Source organism: Ammospiza caudacuta, chromosome 5, assembly GCF_027887145.1.
Source record: "Ammospiza caudacuta isolate bAmmCau1 chromosome 5, bAmmCau1.pri, whole genome shotgun sequence".
Lineage (NCBI taxonomy): Eukaryota > Metazoa > Chordata > Aves > Passeriformes > Passerellidae > Ammospiza > Ammospiza caudacuta.
The window spans coordinates 63,360,666-63,381,163 of record NC_080597.1 but is presented as its reverse complement, the minus strand read 5'-3'; the positions used below and the strand labels follow the sequence as shown (position 1 = coordinate 63,381,163).

The following is a 20,498-nucleotide window of genomic DNA, read 5'->3' as shown; positions in this document are numbered from 1 at the left end:
AAAAATGGAGGAGAACATGCTGTGTAAACAAAAATGTGTAGCTCAAATTAAAGTCACCTTGACATCAACCATATTTTCATGGTCTAGACAAAATTAAATAGTTCTAGAAACTTGGTGCTGTAAGTGGGAACCCTGTGGCAAGAGTTTTCAAGCCTTTTCTCAGAAGTGGGAGTTTCTGCAGGCTAACCTGAAGAAACAAGAAGTATCAGCCCTTTTGTTTCCCTTTCCATTTGTTTGGGAGCCTCATGTACATGTTTTTCTGTACTGTTGCTTCCTTTGGAAGGGAAGCAAAACCAGTTATTGTGGCTTTAATGTGTCTGTGCATATAATCACTTTGGAAAAAGATTGTTTTCCAGCAGCTGGAAGTATTAAGTATGTGTTTGTGCTTAGTACTTTTCTGCCTTTCTCTGGAAATACAGGGGATGCATTCTAAATTGGAATGAGCAGAAGAACCTGCCTGGGGTTGCTCAGGTTGTGTTGCCCATGCTGTGGCCTTGTAAATAGGGAATGTGTTCTGGTGAGTGCTGCTCTGAGAAACATCTGCTGAACTGATTGCTGGCATATGCCAGTGGAAGAAGCTTTTTAATTTCTGTTTGCTCATAAGAAATTCCTGTTCCTTCTCCTAAATACTTTTTCTGTGCAAGAACCCTATGAAGACTTGACCAATCTCCCTTTCTTAGTAACATTGGACAGTTCTCTAGGTATGTTTTCATAGTTTTAGCACTCCTACTTTTGGTTCACCAGATAAGAACTTTGAACTTAGGCCTGCTTGAAGGTGCCAATAATTTGAACTTCAAATCCATCTTGAACTGACCACACTTCTAATAAATGGGTGGATGTCAAAGTGTTGCATTGGGTTGCTTGTTCTTTTCTGACTGTTTTCTTTCCTTCAAGCTGAGTGTCATAAAAGCGTGAAGGTGACCTTAGTGTCATTAAATAACTTCATGTTGTTAGGACTGATATGTTGCTGTCAGAGCAGTGCCATTGTTTATAAGCCATCAATTACATTTATTCTAACAGAAAAGTTAAATATTGGCAGTATTTGAATACTATAGCAATTGCCTTGATTCATGTCTTTCCTTGAGCTGTCTTCTGCAGTTCATCAGCTCTTGCTTTTGCATCTCTCTCATTTCCAAGGGCAAGAGATGAGCAGATCTGGAAGTACTCCTCCTTTTGCCTAGTGCAGTACCAGAGCAGTACTCCTGTGCTCAGAGGAGCAGGCAGGGAGCAGGAGCACTGCTGCCATCCTGTTCTCATGCCTTGTGGTGCAGTTTAGCCTCAGAAACAAGACCAGACCAGCTCCTGTTTGCATCCCTCTGATTTCCTCCGTTAAATTACCATTGATTCTTGTTCAAAGCCTGTAATGCTACTACAATACTTGGAATCTGTGATTCTTTGGAGTTTTTAACTAATATTATGGAAATTCAAACACCATGACCCTTGAGGTTTTACAGCACTAGTCTTGGGAGGAGCTTGCAGGACTTAACCTGGAAAAAATAGAGTTGTTGATTTACTCTATCATTAGCTTACAAAAATGAATAGGCAGTCAGGATTCAGTAATTTCTTTAGGGAAGAGTTAGAGGATCCTGATGCTGAAGACAGCTAACATCTGAGCATGTTGCAATTTTTTTCTCATGCTTTTGTAGCATAGGTTTCACATTCCAGCTGTAAAAATTGTCAGTATTCCAGCTGTAAAAATTATCAGGAGTTATGAAAGGGAAAAAACCCCCTACTATCTTAAAAGTGCCTAAAGAAATTCTGAAGCAAAACCTCTTTATTGACGCTAATAAATATACTTAATAAAGTACTTATGAGATTTTAATAGGAAGAGTGGTAGCTAACTAAATAAATTATGATGAAAGCCATGACAGGAAGGCTGGAGCAACTTCAGCAATCTAGAAATATAACTAGCACAGAGCCTACATGAGGTGTTGGAGCCAGGGAATATTTTTACTGCCTCTTTGAACATCTCACTGGAGTGCAGTTGGGAACAGGGAGAGCTGGGAGCCTAAATTCTTTTATAGCTGGTGGAGGATGGTATAGCAGAATCCCAGAGTCAGAGGACTCAAGTCAGATTTAGTGCTTCTTTTCTCAATAGGTGATGGTAGGAAAGAAATACCCATGCTTATGGCATTTTTTGTGTGTCTAAGGTTCAGATCAGTGTGCTTTATTTGCTGTTCCTAGATGTATGAAGACCTACTCTGCCTTTTATTTTGAACTTTTCTCCTTGTAGCTGCCTACCTAGGAAGTTTTGTTTATGAAGTTAAGGAGATAATCATAGTGCCACCACTAAGTACTTGCTCTCTGATTTTGCTAGTTAATATTTTTAGGATTGTTGGTTGGAGCTCTGATGGAGAGTGTGGAGAGTCTGAGGAGGGACTGAGTCTGAGGAGAAATCTGAGGAAGGCAGTGTGGTAATGGATGAACTGCAGCAGGCTGAGCATGGAGGAAGTAGTGGATAAGTCCAGAGCTGTGTGTACTTTAAGCATGCACTTCAGCAGATGTTTGCATACAAGTGACCTTTTCTGTTTGTTCACAGGTCCTTGATTATTGGACTGTTGAGGTCAGTAGTAGCTATGTCAGCACAGGAATGGGGAATCTGCCTGAGGGGAAAAGGTAAGACTGGTTTTATTCACTATGGAGTTCAGCTAAGTCTTTTGCCCGGTAGACTCCCTGCTCCTGCATTAATCATAGGTGCTGCTGACCTCACCAGTCCAATTCACATTGGAACAGCTTGGTACAAATGAAATCCAAGGCCACCTGGGCAATTTCAGGATCCTGAAAATAGAGATGGAAAAGGCTAAAATGTTGCACATAGGCATTCATGATGTTTTGCCCCTAAAATTCAATCACTGTAAGAATATTTTGAGCTTGTACTTGTGTCTGGTTTTGTCCTGTGCGTTGTTCTTGGTTAGGAGGAGAAATAAAGCACAGCCCCATTCCTCTTGTAATCATTGACTGGTGTGTTCTTGGAAAAAATCACTGGTGCATTTAGCAGAAACATGGGCACACATTGAGTAGAGCATCACACAAATAATGTTAACCTCTCTTTTAGGGAGTGGGAATGTACTTTACTAAGTTCTTTGACAATTTGGATGAGAAGATACTATTTATCATAAAATCTAGCATTGTGTAGGGCACAGTATTTGTTTGCACCTGTGTGGTCTGTGTAATTTCCTCTGTGCATCTTGCCATCCTGCAGGTTTAGGGCTTTACTCTGCTCCTGATCTCAGTCTGCAGGTTTTCCAGATGGGGTACACAAAATATTATCATGCTCAACAGCCTGTGTGCTTCTGAAAAAGCTGGAGTTTCATGGCATATTTTTTAGGTCATACTTTGTTGTTTCACCTTCTGTTGTGTCTCTGATGGTGACTTTAGAATAAGAAGAGATGCTGTTTGTGTTTTAGCTTTGATTCTGCCTACTCTGTCCCCACCTACTCCTTCCCTTCATTCAAAAGCTGCCTGTTGGATCAGTCTGCTGGCCTCTCCCTGATTCAAAGTTAATTGCTTTCCTGAGCATGTAATATCTGGGCTATTAATCATTATCCTCTTAGATGTGGAGTGTTTCCTTGCACAAGAGGAAGCAGTACTCCAAGCTTGTTATGCAGAGTGCAGAGAAGGCTTCTCCTCATAGCTCAAGACCAGCAGTCCTGTGTCCTCTGTAATACCAGTTGGATCTTTAGCAGGATCTGAGCCACCTGTTTGGAACAGTTGTGCTTAATCTATTCAGAAGCTAATTCTCAGTAATTCACCTTGTGGTGGTGAAACTTCTAAGGGACTGTGGGCATGTTTTCTGGTGTTCCTTGTCTAGAATATTAACATGTTTCTAGCTGACTTAATAGAGCCTCTGCTTAGATGCTCACTTTAACCCTGAGTATGGATTTGTTTCAGATGAGTTGTTGGGGCATCAGTCTCCATGGCAGTGTGCTGGTTGGGTGAGGCTGAGCCTGGGCTGCCTGTTAGCCTGCTGCCTCAGGCTTTGGTACTCATTCTGCTTTTCTTTCTGGAGACTCTTTGTGGGATACACGGGATGGAACTGTGCTTATGTCTTAAGTGTGATGGGGACTTCTTGTGAACTACTTTGCTGCAGTCAAACTAGTCAGTTTTTCAGTTCTGCTAGCTGCAATTGCTTCTTACCCTCAAGTTTCTCCAGGGGGTTTCATTTGGGCTGGGATGTAGGGAAATCAGTCCTTGCATTGGTGCACAGAAGGAGGAACTGGAAGTGTGAGTGCTAAAGCAGCACTGTTTGAACCTCAGTAATTCATCTGCCATACTTGTCTTTCCTGGCCCATGCTGGTGAGAAACAATGTCTGGTCCTGGCCTTCTAGCCACAGTGGGATGTGGGAAGGAGTGCAGACATCTGGAGAGTTCCACATGTGTGGGTATGCACAGAAAGAATTGAGTAATGAAATAAAATTCTATTGCTGAATATTTTAATTAGGAGTTGATTGTATTTTTGTGGTGAGAAAAAAGGAGATTGAAGATGGTTTTGCAAGAGGATGCTGTAAACCAAGTGCACAGATTTTCAGGATTAATGTGTTTGAAACAGATTCTGCAGCTGTGCTCTGGAGGACAGGAGAAGATATGAAGAATGGCTTTGGGGTATGGGGCCATTCTTTCTGCTTTTAGTGGCTGATACTGCTGACAAATAGAAATACAAACCAAAGAACACTCAGAACAACTGTGAAAAGGAGACAGAGTAAAGCAAACACTTCTCAACCTATTATTGCTTTAGGAATACATGAAAGGTCGATCTCAAGATGACAAGAAGTAGACATTTAAAGTGCTGAAAGCACACACTGCATTGGAAGCATAGTCCATGAGGAGCTTTTCTGGCTGTTGTATTATTGCAGTAGGTTACAAGTGTTAGGGAGGAGGATTCTGTTATTAAGGAGGTTATCTTTGGTGACAGGAAGAGTAGCATTCTGCTAGAGCAGTTTATTCCCAACCTCATTGACAAAAGCCTGCCATCCATGTGTGCTTTGCAATGGGTAGTAAAATTTTATGGGGAAAATACCGGTTTTATTATTTTCTTACTGTATGCAAGTATAAATAATACTGACTTGGCAGGTAGGAGTGGATAGTGACTAATTCAGAGATCCAGTCACCTATGAGCTGTTTTGTGCTTCATTGTTCCTGGTGCCTTTGTTAGAAACTATCACAACTGGTTCCATTCCTACTCACAGTTACTTTATTAGTGCTCAGTTTAATGATTCTTCCCCAGTGGGTAATTAATTCTGCTTTCTGATGTTGCACACTTGCAGTATTGTCAGCAGTCCCTACCTTTTGTTTTGGGAAATAAGAAAGAGGAAGTAGGGCAAAAATGTTTTAAAATGTAAAAAGTGATTTTTACTTTTGAGTGGAAATTCAATTATATGTAGCTAGGTTTTACCATAATTGATGTTTCAATTAAATCTTATATGAAAATTTAATTAAATACTTTAATTAAAAAATCAGGTGAAATGTGATATAGGGAAAATCAAGATGGGAGATAGTAATTACTCGATAGAGTTTCTTTGGAAAGAGTCCTGTGAGGATTCAGACATCCTTCCCTGCTCTGGTCTAAGACTTTTCAGTTATCCTCAAGTATGGAAATTTCTTCATAAATTTTTCTCAGTGAAAGTGGAGAAATGCTGTAATCACAGGGCTTGCAAAGTCTCTTTTTCAGAGATATCCTGGATTTACTTATTTTTCTCAGTGGAAGCTTGAGCATGAATCTTTTCCCTTAAAGCTTGAACCTTAAATGAGAATGTCTTGTCACTTCGAAGGAGAATGTGCCTTCATTTTTAACTATAAACTTTTCAGTCTTAAGGTTGAAACCCACTTCTAAGTGGGAGCAGGTATGAAGGAGTTAAAATTTACTACCTTCCAGTAGCTGTGCCTCAAGTGCAAAAAAGCTGGGTCACTTGGAGGCTGGCAGACAGCAAACTGAAGCAGTGGAGTATTTCATTGCCCAGCTTGTTATCAGACAGTTTACACTGATTTATTGCAGCTTGTCTAGTGCAAGTCCCAGGAAAAGCAGATTCTTTCTATCTTAGAGATACTTGCTGGATCTGTGTTAATTGGAATGGGACTGTCAGATACACTTTTTAAAATTGCAGCACCTAATTTTTCTTAAAATTTCTCATTTTCACTATTCTCTCACTGTATAGGGGCAACACAGCAGGCTGACAGATAGGAGAATCAGTGCAGTGCCCTGAGTTGCAGAATGGCACTTCAGATACCCATCTTTATTTCCTCTTAATCTTGAGGTTATCTAAAGTTATCAAATCTTGTATCACTTAATGAGATGTACCAAGAGCAATGCAGTGTTTTCCCAGCTTTCTCTGTAGGCTGACCTGGAGCTCTGCTTGAATCCTCCCCTGCTAATGTGCCTGGAGAGTGAAAATGGGGCAGGAAGGGCTGCTCTGCACGGGGACTCAGAAGTTGTGCTTGGTGCTGAGTGAGGATATAACAAAATGCAAAGTAAACGCTGAAGTAAAGCAACTGTTACCAGAATTACATCTGCTGTTTGGAAAATGACTGTCCATCACAATGCATCAGAGAATTGCTTGCTAGTTGTCAACAATTGAAAGTTGTGAGAACAACATTTCCTGGAAAGCTCTTTGGCTGTCCATTTCCCTGCAAAATTTAGCAGTAATTTCTTTCCACCTACAGCATCCATCCACTCCTGGTTGGCTGAGGCTTCCTCAGCTTTTTGTCCCTTAGATTTTGGTAATGGAGTAGTTGATCTGTTCCTTTTTTCCTTTTAGTACTTGACACTACTGTCTTGCTTTTGTCCCCCTCAAGTGCAGCAGCCTCATTCTTCACTTGTAGCTGCTTTTTTTTTTTTTTTTTTTATTTTTTTTCAATATAAGCCACTGGTGGAAGTACATACTCATCAGAAGTGTTTAAGTAACCTTGTATCCCTTGACAACTTGAACATTACACCACGAGTGCTGCAGTTGTGATAGCATGGGAGAGCGGGAGAGCAGTCACAAGTAATTTCCATGTGCAAACCTGTGTGACATGAAGAAATTGGCTTATCCCTCTGCTAAGAGCACTCTAATGCAAGATCCTTGTGCTTATAGTTAAAACCCTCTCTGAGACCACCACTTTTCTTGAGAGATCTTTACCTGGGATTCCTCCATAGATGCTCTTCTATTACAGTTGCATTGCACTGGCACTGAGCAGCTGTTATTGAGTTGGTAGCAAGGAAACTCCAGATCATGAGGAGAAGGACACTAAATATCACACTTAAATATCTAGTGGCAGCTAGATATTTAAGCTGAGCTGCTTCTCTTAAAGCAAAATGTGCAGCCCTGGTTGACTTAACCCATGGGCACTGGGAAAGGCCTTGCTCTCCCTGGCATGCAAAATGTGGGTGCTACAGAAGGTACCTTGAGGAAGAAGTACTGCACTGATTTCTACCACCCTCCAATACTGCAAATATTTTCCCCTATGGTCAAAAAAGAGTTTTATTATCTTTACATGGATCACTTGTGTTTGTAGACACAAGCTTGGTTGTATATGAATCTGCTAGTGTAGAAGGAAACTGAGCAATTGCTGGGATTCCTATATTTTCATTATAACTGTAGTTATACTTATATTACTGTCATGAGTGCTACTTGCATTATAAAGACATCATTGAAACTTAGATTAAAAAATCAAGCCTTAGGCTGTAAAAGGCTTACATGGCTTTTGTTTAGTTTTAGAGTAATAGGTACAAAACCATATAACTGGTCTTTCTACCAGTCATGCTGTTTTCTGCACAAGTGGATAAATGTAGCAATTCCTATAAAAATACAGTTCTGTGTGTTGAATGTTTGCAATGTATTTACTCATGGCAAGCACAAAATTACTGGGAATATGCATTAGACAGACAGTATTTTTTGAATGGCTTTCCTGAATAGGGAATGAAGTCATTCAGTGTTATTTTTTCTCTGAAATGTTCTTTTGTTTCTCTAAAACACTAAGTTTGCAATGAGATTAGTCTTTCTAGTTTTTTTTTTTAATAATTGCAAGTTATTGGTAAGAAAATGGGTTCTTCTGCTAATCTTCATCTGAAGCTTCATGTTTAGAGACAGTTGCTGTACTTGAAACCCAGTGAAACCTAAAGCAAGTTACAGAGAAGTAAACCAGTTTCACTTGTAGAAAGAGGCACTGTTAAAAAAAATTTAGATCTTAGTTGAAGAGTATAACTATAGCTTTCAGGTATAACCTGAAGGTATGCTTTTGGCTGAGTTCAGCTTCCAAAGCTTGTTCATGTTTATATAGATGTCACTTCCCTTAGAATTCTTGTAAGTTGGTTCAAGTATCACTGTAGTAGAATTAGGGAAATAATGGTTTATAAGCAAAAGTGTAAAGGTACAAGGAAACATTTGTTTTCTGTATAGCTTTCAAACCATTATCCTTGTCCTCTGAAAATAAAATTTCTCTGCACAGAAAATATGTGCTGATCCTTGAAGCATTCAACCATTTTCTGAGGTTTTTGTTGTGGGATTGGTTTTTTTCAACCATGTAAAGGTTGTGTTTATAACACTGGCTTTCTGGCATATATGGGCTATGCAGATGAGCCCTGATGAATCTTTCTGGGTCACTATAAAACCTAATTTCCCTGCTGGAAATTGCAGTCTGTGTGGCTGAGTCAGCAGAAGGAGCCAGATTGGCACCCCCAGCCTCTCAGTCAGTGCTTATGGTGATGTGTGCCTCAGCACAGTTCTGTGCCAGCCACCAGATCCAAGGCCTCCAGGGGCCAGTGGGGAGCTGGGATGGGGATGCTCACCCACGTGAGCCTTGCTGGATGGGGAGCAGCCACTGGACGGGGGAACAATTCCTTGCCTGTGCCTGGGGCTGCCTCAGGACCTGAGCACCTTCACCTGCTGGTTCTTGCTGGGGGTGAGCAGCACAAGCAGAGCAGTCTGCTGGGGCTAGACAATGTCTGCAGAAAAGCACTGCTTATCTCAATTAGTATTTATTTAAACTGAAACCACTCTTGAGGCAGATCAAGTAGTGCTTGACTTAGGTGTTTATACAAGCTGTCATAAAGAAACTACTATGTTCTATTCATAATTTTCAAGTGAAAATTAAAAAAATGCTCTTATTTTCTCAAGTGAGAAGTTTTTGCCATGTAAAAATAAGTGTTGAGTGGTATAAACATCTAGGCTGCTTTGCTCTTTCACAATGAAAGTCTGCATCTTGCAATGCAGTTACAGTTTTTTTGCAAATAGTTCTTGATCAAAATTAATTCTGAGACAGAACAAATTAGAGCTTTTTCCTAGATGCTTTTGATAGCTTTTACTCACTTCTAGGGTTGATTGTTATTCTACTATTGCTATAATGATTCAAAAATGCATTTCTTCATGATTTCTTGTATCTTTCTGAAATGGAATCCCACAGATATGAGCTACAGGCACAGATTCCCAGTATGGCATTCTCAGTGGGATACTCAGGAGCTCAGGCAGCTGGGTGAGGTCTGGCTGGGATTTTCCCATCTTGGATTAATAGGAACAGATGGTAGCCATAAAATGACTGAGCACAGGTAACTAATTCCAGGTTGCTGAGAAGTGTAAACTGATATCTGTAGTGCTAGGTGTGGTCATAGGCTTGGACAGTTGCAAAGAACTTTGCTTCACATTTTCTGGATAATTATCTTGATTATTTTGCCTCTTAAATAATTAAAATTAATTGGGTTAACTAAATCCCACTCTCTGATTTTGTCCCTCAAGATAAATTTCCTCTTAACATGTTTGTTTTGGGTTTTTTTAAATTATTATAGCCTTGAATAATCTCAACATAATTTTGAATAGAAAAAGCTATTTGTGTAGGGATAGTTTCTTCCCAAAATGAGCTGTTCCACAGGTAGTGCTAATGTTGCGTTGAATAGGACCCCACAGATGAAGTGATTCTAACATTTGGATCATAGAATAGACTCAGTATTTTTTAAATTACTGCCTGTTTGCTATTAAAGATTACTACATTATTTTTGTAACTCCTAAACTGTTTTCTTTTAATAAACTGAGTAAATGAAGCTTTATTTTAATAAACTTTCACTTTCACACTGTAGCCTGTAGGTGGTTCTTGTCTGTCTTCCCTGAAGTGTCAAGGCTCAGTTGTTTCCATTTCATAACCAGAAAATTATTAAAATATTTAAAATATTCCTTGACTTTAAGAATTTCAATGTAGAAAAAACAGAACTGTGATAAATAGTCCCTCCTTGATTATGCTTTGTTGAATATTCATGTCTCTTTTCTATGTGTGATTACCCGAGGCTGTTCTTCTGAGGTGCTGTCCTGGAGATGCCAGAAAAAGGCCTTAACACTTTAATTATGGAGGAATTGTATTCTGTGTTGGCATGGTAATTTTGTTATGAGCTGGATTTACTTCTGTATCCTTTGAACAAGGGAGAGCTTGAAACTTGAAATTACTCTTGTGGAAAGCTAATGCTCTCATCTTGGGGCATTGCATTTACTCTATGACACTTGTGGTTCTTTTTACTGGACACAATTTGAGGTTTTCTGGAGTGAAGAAGGATTTTGTGGTTTTGACCTATGCTGATAGCACAAAACAGTAAAAAAACCTTCTTGTGGTCATCAGAAAGAATTATTTATTCAGGCTCATTAAGATATGATTGTTCTATAAATCTGAGACAATATCAACTAGTGAGGAGCTTTATTTGCATTTCTTCAGATTGCTGTGGTCCTTGACTCCTTCACAGTTGGATGCCACATAGCAACATTGGGTTTTGGTTATAATTACAATGTTGCTCACACGGATTTGGGCTGGTAGCTAGATGTAAAGGTCTGTAATTACTTTGTCTATTAGGTGTTCAACAGTAGAGGTTTTTTAGTTATGATGAACCAGCTCTCTACAATTCAGTGAATTAGTGTTAAAATACCAGACTTGAATGAAGGTTGCTGATGTTGAACCCCCATTCTAGAAGAGATGCACCTCAATCTGTCCATTACTGTGATCTATGTTCTCATGTGGTTTTCGTGCTGCTGTTTCTCCCTCTGCCCTTGTGCATTTCAGTGCTCTCCTGTAGCCAAGTACAGTTGTGCCGCAGCTAAGAAATTGACTTCTACTAATCTGTCATGGGGGAGATACTAAATGGGGAAGTGTGCTTCCAGTCATCCTTGAAATAACTTTCAGTAACCAGTTATAAACTGCTGATAATGCCTCTACTGGATATGTGCAGTGGTGGGAAGCCAAGGTATTGGAGAGGACTTGAGCTTTCACTGATATTCACCCTCAAGTACAAGCTGTGCAATGAATATTTTAACTTTATCTGTTAGGGAGATGGTTAGTGTACTAGAACAGCATTCAAATGCACTGCTTTCTCAAGTATTTCCTATTAGCATGTTTAATAAGGCACTCTGTTATCCCCTCAGGTTGACTGTCATTACTGAAAGCTGAAGTGTTAACTGTAACAGCACACAAGGACTATAAAAAGGCTTAATTTCTGATTAGGTTGAGCAATATTATTGTAATATGTTGTGGAGCTGTCTGTAGAATAGGAGGTGGTGATTGTTGACAGCTCCTGTATGTGTGTTTGTGAAAACTGTCTTTTAAAATAAGTATCCTTTGCAGTTAAAATGTATCCCTTACATCAGCAATGGATTTATTTTCTCCACAAACTATTTAAATTCTTCTTTGATGGTAAAGATTATACAGTTATTGTAGAACTTTTCAATTCTTTCAGGAAGTTAACCAGCATGTTTCCCCTGTCCTCCTGAGTTCTGCTACTCAGATGTGAACAATGTTCTAAAATTAACAGTTCGCAAGAACTCTGGTTTTGTCAGAGTAAAGCAAAAACCTTAAGGTATAATTTTGTGGGAACACAACTGAAAGAAAACACTTGATGAAAGTCTTTTTGCCTATATAATGTAACATACTTCTGGGGTCAATCATAGTTCCAAGGCACTAAATTCAGATTGCATGTCCAGTATCCAAGATATAGGATGTTTACCAGATTTCCTGCAAAGTTGCTGTGAGAAAACGTTAACTCAGCTGTAGACTGCAAGTTTTCCCTTGTCACCTTAGGAGTTTGCTGTTATTTATACTCCCATTGCACCCCCACTGAAAGCTCACCTTGACTTTGTATTCAAATTTTCTTGTAGCATAGCAGCCTCTGCTAATATTTAATTCCTAATTCTCTTTGCCATAAATTTGCTTCTTCATCAGGTTGCCCCCATAAATCCCCTGTCTGTGGAATCACTTGCTGCTTGAAATCCTTACCATTAACACAAACCATTATGGGATGCTTCTTAATTAAGTGAATTTTAAAATTGGCAGCATTAAAGTTGAACATTTGAATGAAAATTTGCTCTTTCAAGGTATGTGAAATATTTTACCTTGGTTAACTACTTCAGTGCAGCTGTATATGTTTGTGAAGGATGTTATGAATGGAAACATTTTAGTTTATGCCTGTTCATTTGGAGCTCTTAACAACACAATTTTTTGTTATAAGCTGCATATGTTCTTTGTTTTTAATAGAGATTAATTGCTGAGTTGCTGTACTCTGAAATAGGATCAGAGATTTCTTTGCACTTTTTTAATGGTTATTTCCCATTTTAGTTTTGGTTTCCACCTGGACAGTCTGGAGTCCCATGGTGGTTCAGGTTACTCCATTGTCATAACCAGTCCTGCCTGGTACAGTCAACTGGTGTGATTGTGAACTGTTTAAAGGAGATAAGTGGTACAAACCCCTTGAGAGGCAGGTGGATTCCTTCTAGCTGGTTGTATTCCCTGGTTTGCTTGGCTTTCGTGCAAAAGGTCAGCACAAGCTGGACAGGAGGGACAGAACCATGCTACAAAGAGACATCAGCTCCTGCATGTGCCTCCTTAGCACTTCTAGTTAACATCAGTCCTTGTTACTAAGCATGAAAGACTAATTGAGTTGCAGTAACAACAAAAGTATGGCAGGAACCCTTCCCTGTGTTTTTGCTGCTCCTGCCACTGGTTATTGGCTGATGCCAGTGAAAAGACTGACACATTTCTGCTACCTCAGAGCTCTTTTATTGTGCTAGCAGTAAAAGTGCATCTCATTCAATATCCTGTCTCCAGCTTTTGTTGCTCATCTGTTCTTGTGACGCCCCTTCCCTCCTGTTGGCAAGAGACATGACAGGAGCGTGGTGGAAGTCCTGATCTGGACAGGGTACATTTGTATTTGTCTGATCTTGCACAAAGAAGTCTAAAATGATTCAATTTCCTTAGCATTAATGCTCAAATGCATTTTACAAACAATAACTTGGATTCCATTTTTAGTCCTTGTGTTTTCTACTGTAATCTCATTTCTTAAAATATAATTCTAATTGTCATAGGAACTTACCTTCATTGACCTTTTTATTTCTCTTGTCAGTAGATTTGTTTACTTAGTTTCTGAACTTTTAAATGAATTCTTTATGATGCTTACATGTTCATACTGGAAATACCTTTCTGGATGATAAGGTGCCTCTAGGATGTCTTTTCACACCTCTGGTCTATTGATTGTCTTAAAATTGAGCTGTGTACAGACTTGTCTCTGCTTTCTACTGGTAAGTCTGCAGATTATAGTAGGAGCCCTAGTAATTAGTCTCCTAAGTGATTTTAGGGGTGGAAAAACATTTAATATGATCATTTCAGCCCATTGTGTCATCTGATGTTTCCCGTAGAATAATTAGATGCATCTTCTGGTCGAAATTTAAGGAACCTTCTGTTATGTTTTTCCTAAGCTTTATCCTTTAATGAGGTCAGAAAGTTCATGCCTTGGTTACTCAAGTGGATAAAGACTGGACTTCTCAGCTCTCTTTTTTCATATTTCATAGCTGTGGTGCACAATGTAGAGCTTCAGGCTTCTCTGACAGATTTCCAGCTAATTATTTTCGTTTTCTATTTCTCATGTCTTGTCACTTATCAGCTCTACTAGTTAGGTAGTAATATACTTGCCTGCAGCAAGAATCTTTTATTTGGTATGAGCAATTTAACAGTGAGAGCATATTAGAAAATGTCATCCAAGTGTAAATGAAAGCATTCTCATATGAAGGACTAAGGAAAGATTCCATTGCAGCTATATTTGTTTTGCTAAGAAAGCTGTTCTTTGTTTTCACATTTCTTTAATATCTGGCTGTTAAAATAATTACATAACAAATACTGGTTATGTATTTTAGAGATTTTTGTACTTGACTAATACTTAATGCACTGCTTCTAAGTATGCCTTTTCAGAAGAACTTACTCTCCTATGTTCTAGTGTGTCTTAAATGGAAATCAGAGGGAAGTCTGGAGAACATAGATGCATTCTAAGGCAACTAAAAGGAAATGAGTAATACAATTAACACTCGAGAATCTAAAATATTATTTCTTTAAAGTCAAATGATTTTTTTTTCTCTTATTTTCATCAGTTTTAGAATAGCCATTTTTTCACTCCTTGTGTTTTTTCAAGAAGAACTTTGCTTTTGTGTATGAGTGCTTGCACTGGGAAGGCTTTCCTAATTGCCTCCTCCTGTTCCCCGAAACCTCCTGCTGTACCCTCTCAGACTCAGAGTAGCAAAGCATATGTTTTGATATTGAAAGGATAATTGAAAATATGTAACAAATGGGTCTTTTGAATTGAGATTTTTGCATGAATCTTTTGAACCTGTAGGTTTTGGGGCACATGGTAGAGGAAGTGAGATCTAAAGAGAGATCCACAAAGGCTGTTTTAGACAGCAACGTTGTGAACACATTTCTCAGGGCAAGAAAGCTGGCATGGAAGCTGCAGAATTACAGAGTCATTTTGGTTGGACATCCATGTTGAGATGATTAAGGCCTAACTGGGCATGGTTCTGGGCAGCCTGCTCTAGCTGCCCCTGCGTGAACAGCTGTTAGATTAGGTGATCTTCAAATGTTTCTAGCAAATCTGTGTGATTTTGAGCTAATACCCTTAGATCTTCTGCTATTTATTGCAGGTTTGATAATAAATAATTTCAGCTATTTATTAGTGCCAGCTGAATAGCTGATATCACTTGCTAGCTTGTGACAGGACTTGTGTCACAGGGGTATGCAAGCTTCCATTTCTCTGTTTTTTCCTGTAGTCATCAACTTGTGAGAAGAATGCAGCAGAAACAATAAATGTGTTGTCATGATGCCTCTTGTTCAAGACTTCTTACAAATAGATGTTAACTTTCATACCACCCCTGTGTTATGCAACAGGTTTTAGTTTCACCTGTAAGAGGGGCAAGTGCTGTAGCTGTGTCTGCCAGGGTTCTGACAGTGTCTCAGGGCTGGTGGTGTGCTCAGAACATCAGTGAGAGCTGCTGGTCTGAAAAATGGTGTGGCTCTCCTTTGTGGAAGTCTGAGAGGCATTTTTGGCTGTCATGCTTTGAACAAGATTCCTCTGCAGGTCCTGGTAGAATGATCTTCATCAAGATTTGAAAAGGGATAAAAGGTAGCTTTTTTACAAAGCCTGTATTGGTTTTGGTCCTGCACATCTTTCTAACTGCTTTCTAGTAAAAACCACATAGAGATGTTGCCATCTTCTCAAACTAACTTCACTGCATGATTATGGGTGTCAAAGATACATGTTAACATATGTGGGGGAATAGAGTGTAAGAAAATAAAGATGGTGCAGAAGGCAGTCTCACACCTGAGGAGTTGCAGCTGTACTGATCACCAAAGATTAGGAACAGGCTGCCCTTAATAGGCCACAGCTGTGCCCAATAAGGATGAGTGCTACAAAAGAGTGGGTTAGCTGGGTGAGGAGAGAATTGGAGCCTGTTGATTGTGCTGTGAAGAGAGTTGGAGGCTGTTGGCTGAGCTGTGAAGAAGGAGTCAGTGCTGTGAGGAGCTGCACATGAGCAATCACCAAGAAGGTGTGGGACTTTAGCAATAAGATGACAACAAACATACGGGCCCAAGGAGCCTATGGGAAGATGGCCACACCACAGTGGGAGAACAAGCCTGGGCATTGGGTGAGATGCCCAAGGCAAGGGGATGGCTGGGGAGCAGGAAGGTCTAGCCTCACCAGGCCAGGGCTGCCACAGCTGTAGGGCTCTGCCCCTCTGCTCCAGTGGCAGCTGTTGCCTTGGATGGGTCTTCAGTGGCTTTTGTTTCCAGCAAGTGGCCACACACCTGTGCTTTCCCAAAAAGGATTTGCTGTTATATGTGTGCAGTCTCCATCACTTTAATCATCATTATTTCAAATACTGACATGAAATATGGAAGAGAAACATCCCTAATGGTGAGCTGGGCTTGAAAATTCACTTCTCTGTCAAATACACAAAGGACTATTTGAATGCTTCTTTCCATGATGCATTCTTGTTGGCTTTGAAAATTGGTAAATTGGTTGAATAAATTTTTAATGCTCTTTTTTTTCCCCTGACATTTTCATTTGGGTTTTTTATTCTGTGCCGGTTGCTCAGTTGATAAGAGAAGGAAGCATTGGCATGTCCTGGGAGGCCCTGCTGGGAACTGGGTTATCATGCTGAGAGGCTGCTGTGAGTATTTACCTACCACAACAAAGGATCTTCTCTTGCCATTTTGTTATTGAATGATCTGTATTCCTCGCTTGAGCTTTTGGAGGCTCCCGGCAGTCCTGTCAGGCTAACCTTGTTGCAAAAGATGATTTTGTGCTCTTAGTTTGGCGAGTCAGCCAGGCTAGCCAGAGCCTCTGCCCATCCCATGATGAATCCCTTCTGCTGTGACACAAGCCAGGAACCATAGCTGTGCTTCAAGAGCCATGTGCTTGCTTTTAGGTGACCCCTTTTTCTGCTGGGGCTGTGGCACTGGCCTGTGCTTCTGTGGAGCTGCCCCAGGCTGGAAGATGTATTGTGTCTGATGGTACTTGGCTGTGCTCAGGTTGTATCTCAGCTGACTTCAGTCAAAATATGGTTTTGGGTCGCTGCTGCCAAATGTACTTCTAGTTTTAACTACAAAAGAAATTGCTGCTGGTTGTCAGTGTTGGTTCTTGTAAGGAAATAGGGATTTCGACCACCAAAGTATGTGCTGCAGCCAGGTATGCTCTTCATACACTGTTGAACTGTTTTTACAGTTTGTGTGTGTTTCTTGTGGACATTTCTGTCTTTTGCACAAATGACTCATTGCCTAGTTAGTAGGAAATACTGCTGGTGTTAAGACAGAATGAAAAGCAGCTGTGGTTTAGTGGTAGTCCTTGTTTCCTTATGGTGATAGAGTTTTTTGCATTGAATCATAGAATGGTTTGGGTTGAAAGGAACCTTAATGATCATCCAGTTCCAATCTCTCTGCCGGGGCAGGGAGGCCACTCTCTAGATCAGGTTGCTTAGGGCCTAGCCAGCCTGTACTTGAAATAGCACATGGAATATTTTTAAACTAAGTCAGGAAATTACACAATAATAATAACGATAATGCTTAGCCTTGGTTTTGTTTCTGGCTGTGGAAACCATGGTAAAGTTATTTCTAAACAGAGTTTTGTGAACACCTGATGTCTTCAGTTAGCCCCTTTGACTTATGTGTGCTTACTTGGATTATAGCATCTCTTTCTTTCAAAACTATAGTTATATCTATCCTTTTATTTAATTTCCTTGTACATGCAAAGCGAATTGAAGAAATTTATTCTTTGTATCATTACATCAAACCTTGAAATTCCAATACAGCTGCTAGCAACCATTTGCTTTTTGAATGCTTCTAGAGTTTGTTAGTTGCATTTTTGTTGTTTTCATCCTTTGAAAGTCAGAAATCAAATTTGTCCAGGTTAATCCATTCAAGTGTGTGCTGATTTCACCTTGAATAGAGTTCATTTTGTAAGCAAAAAACCCTAAGTTTAAATCCAAAATATAGCCCTGGCTGCTATGAAGAATAATAACTCTACCCCAGCTGAAACCAGCACATTCTACACCCCCTATTTGCTCTAGATGCTGTTATCATCATATTGCAAAAGTTCCCATACTTTCTTGCTGATTGCTCATGGGCATCTCACAGCACTGACTCCTTCTTCTTCACAGCACAGCCAACAAACTCCAGCTCCTTTCTCAGCACAGCTCACAAACTCCAAGTCTCTCCCCACCCAGCTAATCCACTCTTTTGTAGCACTCATCTTCATTGGACACAGCTGTGGCCTGTTAAGGGCAGCCTGTTCCTAATTTCTGGTAATTAGTACAGCTGTAACTCCTCAGGGATGAGACTACCTTCTGCACTATCTTTATTTTCCTACATTCTATCCCCCCACAGATGCAGTGCATTCTTATTACCCATGAACCTCCTGCCCATTCTTTGATATAATACACAGATATCATTCCCATGGTCTATGGACCACCCCTATGGAATATCTGTAAAGTGTCCATTGAGTTCCTTTAGTCCATGACTTTGGGCTCCAGCTGTTGGGATGGTCACTCAGGGCAGGAGAGGAGGTGTTTTCTGTGGAGTTACTGGGCACCACAGCCAGCTCAGTTTGGGTCACTACTTGTCATGCCAGCCTTGGTCAGCTGCTCAGCCCTGTGTAGCTGCTCGCTCACTCCCTGCTAGAAGGGTGAGTGAGGGAGAGAATTGGAAGAGTAAAAGTGAGAAAACTCATGGGTTGGAATAAAGACAGTTGAGTAGGTATAGCAAAAGCCACACACATGAGCAAAGCAAGGAACTCGTTCACCACTTCCCATGAGCAAGAAGGTGTTGAGCCATTTGCAGAAGAGCAGGGCTACATCATGTGTTACAGCTGTTGGGTGGGGAAGATGGACTCCACAACTCTGACTGTCCCCCCTTCCCTCCTTTTCCCCTGGCTCTGTATGTTGAGCATGATGCCATGTAGTCTGGGATATCCCTTGGATCGGTTGGGGTCAGCTGTCCTGGCTGTGTCCCCTCACAACTACTTGTGTGCCCCAGCCTTGCTGCTGGGGTGGGGTGAGAGGCAGAACAGGCCTTGACTCTGTGTAAGGAATAAAGAAAATATCCCTGAACAGTTAACACCGTTTCCAGTACAAATATAAAACATAGCCCTGTACTAACTACCATGAAGAAAAAGAACTCTGTCTCAGCCAAACCCAAAATAGTATTTTATGATGAAAAAGCCATGTAGTATCTCTTTCAATTTTATAACTGTAACTGAATTTATTCCTGTAGGTGTAGCATCTATGACTGTGCCAGTGTACATCGCAGAAGTGGCTCCACCACACTTACGAGGCAGATTAGTCACCATTAACACTCTCTTCATCACTGGAGGGCAGTTCTTCGCCAGCGTGGTCGATGGAATCTTCAGCTACCTCGCCAAGGATGGATGGAGGTTTGTGAGCCTTCCTTGCTAAAAGCAAGCTGCTGTAGTCCTGATTTGGTTGACAGCTATTATAATTCTTGTTGGTAAAACAGAGTTTACATAGAAAGTGGTAAAACTGTGTACTAAAATGGAACTTGGATATCTTGCCAAAATAGATCCCTCATGCTTTCGCTTAAGCTTAATATTCACAGCATGCACAGGTTTTTTGACTTTGCTAAACTTTAAAGTGGGAGAGTAATAAATATACATCACAAATGTGAATGATTGTCATGACGTTTATGAAGGTAGCTTGCCTTTTGCATTTACAATAATTACATGCTGATTTTTCAAAAGGCAAATTTCCAATAAGTAATATGGTGTATGTGCAAGATAGAGGTGAAGTTTGAATATTCTTAATCTGAGCAGTGGTCATCTATCAGAATTGAAGGATACTGTAGCATAAATTTATAGCTAAAATCTTATGTTATAAAATAATAAAAATCTATTTTCTGGGCTGCACAAACCCAGTTCTCTCAGCCTCTTCTATGTCACATGCTCCATTTGCGCAACTCATCTTAGTGATGCATTGTTATTCCTGGTTTGTGGCTTTCTCTGGTATTTTGTAGTCCTAGTGCAGCACGGTGCGTGGAGTAGTGAAGAGCAATAGTTTCTGCAGCCTGCTGGCATGTGCTGGGTGACTTTTGCAGTAATGCTGTGTTTTATGCATGTGCCAAGTACTGCTCTGCTGGATTGAATGAAGAAATAAGCTACCACCTCAGTGATGAGGTATCCAAGTATTCCAGCTGCAGTGCTGGAGCTGTTAATTAGGATGGTGTCATGTCCTCAGCTAGTTTATTGCAACCTGAGGCTGAGCAGGGAAGAGTGCAGATGGTCTGTCACCTGAAAGGAGTGGCCAGCAAACACATGAAGAGAAATCACAAATATCTGCCCCTGAGTCATTACACAGAAGAAGGAACATCACAGCAGTTATTGAGTCTCTTACTGACTGAATGGCTAAGCACTGGAGTGCTGCAACAAACAATAAGGAACTTAAATTTTTCTTGGCTCTGCTTATTCTTGGAAATGCTGGATATTAAATTAAAATAAACAAAACAAATATTTAACATGACCCTTAGGTTAGCTTTATAAACTCTGCTAATGCCATCTTAATAGTATTGCAGCAGTATGTCAGAGAAGGAGAAATGTTACAGCAGACTTATTAAATTTCATGCTGGATTTTTTCAGGTCTGCTAGACATCTGGCTTCAAACACAAAGTCTTGTAATCTGTATAGGAAAGAATTATATTAGATTTCTGAAAGCTGGCTCACTGCGTGAAATGTC

General features: G+C 40.2%; 1 protein-coding gene across 1 annotated transcript in view; it reads left to right on the top strand.

Moving 5' to 3' along the window:
- Positions 1-20,498, top strand: part of SLC2A13 (solute carrier family 2 member 13) — a 145,283-nt gene that overhangs the window by 8,426 nt on the left and 116,359 nt on the right. Inside the window, exon 2 of the mRNA XM_058805531.1 lies at positions 19,027-19,186. Within this exon, the coding sequence (XP_058661514.1) occupies positions 19,027-19,186 (160 nt within the window). The remainder of the gene's footprint in view (positions 1-19,026; positions 19,187-20,498) is intronic.